This window comes from Pseudomassariella vexata (genome assembly GCF_002105095.1).
Source record: "Pseudomassariella vexata strain CBS 129021 chromosome Unknown BCR38scaffold_2, whole genome shotgun sequence".
Classification (NCBI taxonomy): Eukaryota; Fungi; Ascomycota; class Sordariomycetes; order Amphisphaeriales; family Pseudomassariaceae; genus Pseudomassariella; species Pseudomassariella vexata.
Genome location: NW_024467957.1, coordinates 237,913 through 246,034, shown reverse-complemented (window position 1 = coordinate 246,034; position 8,122 = coordinate 237,913). Strand labels below are relative to the sequence as shown.

General features: G+C 49.6%; 1 protein-coding gene and 1 non-coding gene across 2 annotated transcripts; one reads left to right on the top strand and one right to left on the bottom strand.

Moving 5' to 3' along the window:
- Nucleotides 1-1,699: 1,699 nt before the first annotated feature.
- BCR38DRAFT_87378 (uncharacterized protein) lies at nt 1,700-3,262 on the bottom strand. Its single transcript, XM_040865712.1, has 3 exons — nt 2,732-3,262; nt 2,389-2,445; nt 1,700-2,329 (listed from the first exon to the last, which is right to left on the bottom strand). The coding sequence occupies exons 1-3, from the start codon at nt 2,962-2,964 to the stop codon at nt 1,831-1,833; spliced, it is 789 nt and encodes a 262-aa protein (XP_040719486.1). The 5' UTR covers nt 2,965-3,262; the 3' UTR covers nt 1,700-1,830.
- Nucleotides 3,263-6,312: 3,050 nt separating this feature from the next.
- On the top strand, nt 6,313-6,415 carry BCR38DRAFT_t76. The gene has a single exon. It is a non-coding gene; the product is annotated as a tRNA-Thr (tRNA).
- The last annotated feature ends 1,707 nt before the right edge of the window (nt 6,416-8,122 follow it).

Sequence of the window (8,122 nt, the reverse complement as noted above, 5' to 3'; positions counted from 1 at the left end):
TACATGTCAGTGTAGAACTTGTTTAAGTCTGCAAGTTTCCGGTTGTCCTAGATCGCCAGGCACTCTATTACTTTGACTAGGATAGTACGAAGCTGTGTACCTTACAACACCCCGAGTAGATGTAAGGCAGCTCCTAAACTAATAACTTGTTTTATTCTATCCCTTACTGCGCAACCGTCAATGAAGTTACATGGTGACAAAGTGATTAATAATTCAATATCCCACAATAGTGATCCTCTGCGTACCCGCTATTGCACACACCGGTAATCATCTTGATCATCCCTGAATGCCTTTCGCCACGCCATTCGTATCCGGATTCGGTACAAAACCCCAGTGCCGTTTTTAGTTCGGAGTAAAAGCAGTGCAGTGCTCTCCAGTACTGCATATAGTAACGCATATACGATACCATGACGGCATTTGGGCTCTCTCGGTCTATCCTTCCAGTTTCACGAAATTGTTACGGTCAGTCATCTGGCCACCTGCGTATCCTGCATTCCATCAGCGGAAATGCACTGATAAAAGAAAAGAAAATCATAGTCCCCATGCAGCAAAAGAACGATTTGCTAACGCGAGTGGTGAAACCGTCCTCCATCTACAACCATGACGGCTCAGCGAGCACAACATCTGCGTCTCGACGCAATTGGACGATTCGACCTTTCGATTTTCAATCTCTGCAGTGGCAACGATAGATCGGCAAGCACAGCAGCAGCACTGCAGATGTTCCGCATCTCGCAATGGTCTGCATTCTCAGGGCACACCAGGTCCCAGGTGGTTTCCGAAGAGCGGGCAGCGTTAAGTAAAATAGTCAGATCTACAACAGTCTTCTTACCCGTCTTCTTACCAATGAGTGACCGGGAAACAGCACAGCCCGTCATGACAACGAGGAGAGTACAGGCGTTGCTTGCACGTAATTATGGCGATGGACACAAGAACCATTACAACTCTCCGATTCAGTCGAGGCGATCGGCGCCTAAAGCTGCGCCGAAGTAAAGTCGACTGCCATATAATTTTCGGCTGTCGACTATCAACGCATCCCGGTTGACAAACCTCACCCAACCCTACCGGGATGCAACAGTAATGCACCCAACAACGATACCCATGGGTCCCAAGCCGCTCATGAAAGAAAACGCAAAAAGTGGTATGCCGCATCCGGAAATGCTGATTACAAAATGCTCCCCATAATATTTGAGGCGTAAAGAATGAAGAAGAGTATACAGGAACCCCCCATGGGTGATGCGCCAACCATCTCTCATTAGTATATGTCCTACCCGCTCCGTTCTATATGCGAAACTATTTCAAGCGAAGCTATTTCGTAGATTGAAGGAACGTGTGATTCGAAAGTGAGCGGATATCGTACCCTCAAGATCGATGAACCTTGGTCGTAAATACCCCGCAGAGCAGATAATCGGGCCATTCAGCTGCTTGTAGACTTGTAGGACCGTAGCGAGACGGAGCTGGGTTTGGCCATCGGGGGGGGGGGCGAAAAGCGACGTATGTAGAAGCAGGTTTTATTCCGAGCCTTCTAGCGTGATGTTGCGAGAACAAAATGATATCAATTGCAAGGACCATGGCGTGGAGGATGTTCTTATCTCCGGACTTTGGCGAGCACCCCGCGTTTTGCCGAGCTTCACCTCGATGCAACAGCAGATTCGACCAGTCAACAACGTAGAAGCCCCCACGCCAAATTCAATCGAGTAATAGCCTTTCTCTCAAACTGAGCTTGTTCATAATGATAGCCACCTTGCGAGACAGCCAGTTTCGCACTCCAAATTTCATATCAGCAGTCCGGCTGCGAAAGTGCCGGCTGCGAACGTTCCGACTCTAATCCGTTCAGCGGCCAATCATGGGAGTAACCAACTCGATGCTTTTAGGTCGCCCGTAAGTAAACTTTCTTGAAGGTAAAGGTCGGTCCGAGGTTACGGCGGGGGCGGTAGTGTAGCCGTACGCATTTCCTGATGCTCCGTAGCCATTGTCAAAAGTTGACGAGAAAAAGTTGGTTGCTTTCGTGTAAGATGTGCTAGGGCTTGCCGCTGCACTGCGCGTGAATGGCCAAATGCTTGAACCGATAGTAGGTGAAGGTGGGCTCGGCGGGCGAACAGTTAATGATCGCAAGGCCGACACAGCGCTAGTATACTGAGTGCTCGTCGGAGTGGTGGGTGGTGAAAAATACGTCGAGCTGGGCCGTGATGGCGATGCTCGAGGGATGATGTCACGTGGCTCTGGGTTGCCCGCCGAATAGAATGGCAGACCTGATCCAAGAACATCATAGCCCATTAATGGTGGGTAAGATGATGTAGTTGCGCTGGAATGTTGGTCATGCTTGCGACAGCTAGTTGAGGTGTTAGTGGTACGCTCTTGTTGTTGGCTGAGGAGAGGTGCATGACTTACGACTCAGAACAATACAACGTCTCATTCTGTGGGATGAATTGCTTCTCGCAAGTCATGCTAAAAAAGAGGACGAGTCAGCAATTGCTTCCCGAAAGACCGGCCGGAGTGATGCAGGAACAGCAATAGCCGAATAGCAAGCATCCCTGAAAGACTATCCTTAGGTGGGAATGAGAGTCATCACACATGACACCCCCTAGCCATGGCTTGCGTGCATATCAGGTGATGACGCAGTTCGCCAGAAGCGGTATTGGCAACGAGGCAAAGCGCCTCCATGTGGGGAAAGAGGAATGAGAGAAATACGAATCTAGAACACGACTGACAGGTCGAGAGAGCGAATACGTACCAGAACTGAGGGAAGCTTTCGCGCTCGTCTTCCCACCACCGCTCTTCCTCCCATTCCCTCTCGCGATCCCTCGGGTTCTTGCCTAATTTCTGGACCGTCTGAGGAGTTGGTTTTCTCATCAAGGTCTGCGGCCTTCGTGGCCGTGGAAGATCTGAGACAGTCGCAGCCTTGCGCACATCAGTTGAAGAGTTATTTGGTGCACCGTGGCCAGACTTTCGACGAGTGTGGTGCATTGTGACGTTGTGTGATTGGGCTTGGCAAATCCCCTGGGCCGAAATGCTCACGATGGTTGGCCGAGGTGGTCAGGGCCCCTCCAGTTGTTGCAACAATGTGGAGCGGGGTGTTGGTTTTGGCTGTTAACTGCCAGGAGAGTTCGACGACAAATGCGCGCCAAATGTATCTCTCAGGTGCAAGGTGGTGGTCTCGAAGTGGCAATAACTGAAAACGAGGTGCGGTGTTGTGCAGTAGAGAGCCGTGTCTGCTTTTATCTCTACTTTCGAACTTGGGGTTTTTTTTGGTGTCGTAGTCGCTCACACAAACGAATCGAGTTCAAAGGGATATGGCGTGCTTGAGCTTCCTATGCAGTACGCCGCTGGAATGACGATATCGAGCTTATTTGTGGTTGCTCAATTTTGGCCGGAATTCGGTCAAAGCCGGTGTCGTTTTAGCTCCGACTGATTTGAATCTTGATATCCAAAGATCTGCTGTGTGACTCGTGTGTTTTTGAACGTTGTCGCAACTCGCGCTTATTAGTCGATACCCGGGTTGTCAGTTTCCTGGACTGAAGACAGGCTCGTTAACTATTAAGCCCCGCAGAAACATAAATTGAAACGAGTGGAAGTTAGTAAGGGGAGCTTAGATTATGTCGTCTTGTGTAGCTCTGTAATTGACTTGAATGAAGGCAAGGAGGAATGCGCATAGGACAGAAAATGGAGGAGAGGATAAAGGACGCCAAAAATATATGCGTGGATACTAACTGTGGTTAAAAGCTCCAGCCGGGTTGTGGTATGTGACTCCGAGAAGAAGTTCTCTGAAAGCCGAAAGCGGAGACGGCAGGACGATGGAGCCAACCAATGGAGTTCACGGACATCAAGGTTCGATGCCTACGACGTGCCCAAGTGACGACGGTTCCAACAAGGGACAAGGAATTCGTGTAGAAATAGGTGGTTTTTTGCTGACAGGGGGGATGCAGAGAAACAAAGAGCTGCAAATGGACGTAATGTCCTATCTCAGTGGCTGAGCGAGGCGTCAAATTGGTCTGGTGTGTGGCAGCAGCTAGGCAGATAGATCCAGAAGGGTGGGCGAAACGGTCGAGTTTTGAGCTTCTAAAGTAGGTTGAGAAATCGTGAAAGCCAAGAGGCAGCACAGTGGGCTTTGAGGGGTTGCGCAATACTTGTATGGCCTTGCGAAAAGAGCACGAGGGATATGAACAGACAAGGATCCAACCTAGGAAGTACCTTAAGCACTATGTTGTAATGGCGGACGATAACCTGAGGGGAAGGCTCGAGAACCGAAGAAAGCACGAAATTCCTCGCACCTGATGGTGCACTTTTCTAAGTTAGCTGAAGACCGTTATCATGCAGTTAATGGGGAGGGATGGGGGTCCAACACCAAAACACCAAGCACCTGGACTCGTTTCTAGCAGGTAAGGGTAGAAAAACAGGTCCACACTGATAATAATGAGCAGGTAGGTACGTACTTCTCCACTCTTGACTTACAAGTGACTTCACTTGCACCTGCACCTGCAAGGTCTTGGGGACGTTTGAACATTGGGGACTCGTTGGGTTGCTACCTGTTGCGTACCTTACTTTTTGCATCACCATTGGATTGAATTAGAATGAAATGTGTTGTGCCCCGAAACTGCCCCGCCGGGTTCCTCTTTGGGGGGGGTGCCCTCCAGGTCAGACAGACACTACAGCGGACTCGACAGTGGCTGGCCAATGAGAATGCCAGATCAGGTCAGGTGTGGCAGACTCGCAATAACGTTGCAGCAGCTGAGCTCTTTCATTGTCGGTGAAATTTTTTCATCGTCTCTTTGTCCCTTTGTCCCTTTTCCAAACGCGGATGCTTAGCCTGCCGTCGACCGAGTTTCTACCAATTGGGCCAAACGAGACGACCTCACGAACCCGTTCTGTTTCGCGCTCAAACCTCTCTTTTCCAACTCACCTCATCCATCGCCCCAAGCACGTTTCCAAGATCAGAAGGTTGGATGGCAGATCACCTCTTCGCCTATAGTAGTGCAGAGCCGCCTACACGTGCATCAAAGCCACGGACGGACGACACTTTTTACTTTAACAGCCTTGAACCTTGCCCTGACCGCTAGAAGATTCCCATCTACTAGTTTCGATCGTGGGCCACTAACGCACGGTTTGCAGAGCCTTTTGGCTTCTCGTGGCAGTTCCTGGCAGCTCGCGGGCATTTATTACGGCTTCCCCGGCCGATCAGCGACGAAGAATTGTGCAAGGTGGAGTCTCTGAAGTCGTATACTAGTATGCAGAGTTTCGATGCCACAATTCAGTCTTGAATCTTGGACCGCCCGACGCGTCATCGTCAGAATGAATTGCTTCATAGGATTGATGAGCCCATTCGACACCTCGTAGTCTCATGACTGAATTATTATCATCTTCAATTACCATAAGACCCGTTTCTGACGAGTCATAGACATTTGTCAACTGACATCCGTTTTGTCTCTTTATTTCAACCCAAGTCCCAGACATCCGGCAAACTTTAACGAGCGTTTTCTCGTTCCAGGATACGGGCTATGTCCCTCGTGAGCCATCAACGAGACGCCTCGCGGAAAAAGTCCCGAAGCCGATTTGTCGTCGTTGGCCAGAATAAAAGTGATCGACATCAACCGTTAACAACAATCAATTGAGCAGGTGACCGGAGCATATAGTTTCGTTTCCTTCGCTGCAACGACAGCTCGTGCGTATTACCACCGGGGATTTCTCTTGGCTGAATGGGAAATCGCTGGGTACTGGTCCGGTGAGAAAGCCGGCTGCCGCCGGTTTCTCTGGCATCCCATTTCTCCTCCCGGCGTTCACGATACCGCCGTTCATTAATTAACCCCCCCTCCTCATGTTTATTGCGTGCCACATTACGAACTCACTCGTGGGGGTTCAGGTTTCATTGTCGGGAACAATTGTGCTTCGGTGTTCGGGGAAAATGACACCAGGGAGTTGGTTTAAGCCTGGCTTTCAGGTGAAACTATCTTCGGCGTCGTGTTGAATGAACCGAACCAACCATTCGAACCTGGTTGCGAGCTGCCGAAGCGATATCTTCATCCCGCTGGCTTTTATATTGCAATACCGCGCGGCATACCCTTCTCATCAATTTACACAACATTAATGACTGTCATCCCACGTTTATGGTAGCACAGGCTGCCATTACGAGATTTTGTAGAAAAACCCACAAGCTGTGGGTTTCTCTAGCTAACCCAGCTGGCTCCGTCACATCGCCCTTCACAGAACCACAATCATATCCGTCTGGCATGTTCCCCGTGGTGAGAAGCTCGCCCCGAAGATTTTTTTATTATTGTTATTTTTTTTGTTAATTTTTTTAATTTTTATTTTTAATTTTTTGTCGGCTGGTGTAGTTGGTCACTTCGCTGGTAGATAAGTCCCGATTTGAGCCTCGCCCACTTGGGTCGGTGACGAGTCGCGGGTTCGAATCCCGCAGCTGACACACAAGGGGGTTTAGTCAACCCTTACGGCGCGCTGCCCACCTTGTTGACTTCGCCTACCTAGCGATAATAGGGAGATTGGTGCAGTTTAGGATTACGAGCATCCTAGCCAGTCGACCGTCAAGCACTACGTCGGCGGAATATAACTCGACAGCCGGTCCAGAATTCGAATCGTTAATCCGACCCCTTATCGGACCCCCTCTCGCAGCGATTCTTGCGAGCGTCTAGACCACGTTACGGTCTATCCACTTGAGCGTATGGTTGAGATGTATACGCTCGACGAGAACCCCAATTAGCAGATACTACGACTTGTCGCGACAAAAAATAGTCGAGCATCTTCTGCACATCAGCAGCATCCCACCCCTGAGGACGAATTTAAGTGCCACATTACCACACTTATCAGTAGTTCAGGCAGGGGTTGTAGCACAGACTTAGGGAGGGACAGGAGGTTTAGTAGTCGTTTGGCTACAAGTTTACCTGTATAACCGCCCGACGCGGCTTAAGGGCCCGCTATATCATCTATAGCCCCTTAAGGGAGTACTTGTAGAGGTACCGAGGGTTAACACCTACGGCGTATTTAATATTATTTTATTTTTTTTAATTTTTTTATTTTTGCAAATTCTGAATTGGTGGAGCATCATGGCCGTCACTAGAAGGCTAGACCGCAGGAAACATTGGAACTGCTGGCAGTAGTCTCGTTTCGAGTCATCCTCAATGTGCAAAACCGTCGTCTTCAACCATTTATCATCTTATCATGACCTTGAAACATCGTCACAACTTTACCGGGCCAAAGGGAACAAAAACCTACTCATCCGTGACTCTTCCAACATTGCTGTGTTGGAGGTTTCCATGCACGGCAACCCTCGGGGTTTATGTCTCTTAGTGGATCCTACATTAAAGGACGTAGAACCCTGAAGTCTCTTCCATGCAAGATAAGGGCATGCAGATTGGGTAGCATGCAAGTTTAGCAAGTAGGGACTCCATATTCGGATCCGGCGACCCCATCGTCACGTTCGTTCGGTCGGCGTTCTGCAGGTACCCCAACGTGCTTGTCGAGGTTGTCAAGCTTGTGTATCGTTAAGTGCGTAGTTGTCGGAATCGTGCCCTTATCGGCACGGATGGACGAAGCTATCATGACAACTCAAACTAGGCTAATCAGCTGGTCGGATTGCGAGGGCTGGATATCTCCTTTGTCGGAGCACCACTTCTTCTTGCTAGTTGGTCAAGAACACCATTTTTAGATTTGGCTGTGAAGACTTTGGTTTCGTGGTGACCGATCGAGGACTCCGAGGAAGACGTCGCGGGTTGCACAGCGCGCTCCGGCAGTTATCGCGAAACTCGGATAGCCGTTGGTGCCTGCTGATGTGGATAAGGCATCTAAGACACGATCTGTGCGATTGTGATACCGGGAACGGCAAGGACATCGGTAATTGTCTTCATGAATCATACTACAGACAGGACTCAACACGGATTTACTGCACATGTGGTGGATGTGGTGGATATCCATATATACTCGGTTACGATTCGGCAAGTCACAGCATCCATGCACGCGGCAGTCAAAAAATCCATTTTCCCAAACTCATTAGCTGAAAACTCCCCGAGCTGTTCCCGGAGCAAGTTGTCGCTTGCATGATGCGGCAAAAGCGAAGACTGAGCTTTGTCGGGGGGCCAAGTGCCTCTTGTCACAACATCGAAATTCTGCAGCCTAG

Coding starts and splice junctions, on each gene's coding strand:
- BCR38DRAFT_87378 (XM_040865712.1), bottom strand. CDS start 2,964: ATGCACCACACTCGTCGAAAGTCTGGCCACGGTGCACCAAATAACTCT. Junction 2,446..2,731: donor GAAAGCTTCCCTCAGTTCTG/GTACGTATTCGC, acceptor CCTCTTTTTTAG/CATGACTTGCGAGAAGCAAT. Junction 2,330..2,388: donor ACGTTGTATTGTTCTGAGTC/GTAAGTCATGCA, acceptor CACCTCAACTAG/CTGTCGCAAGCATGACCAAC.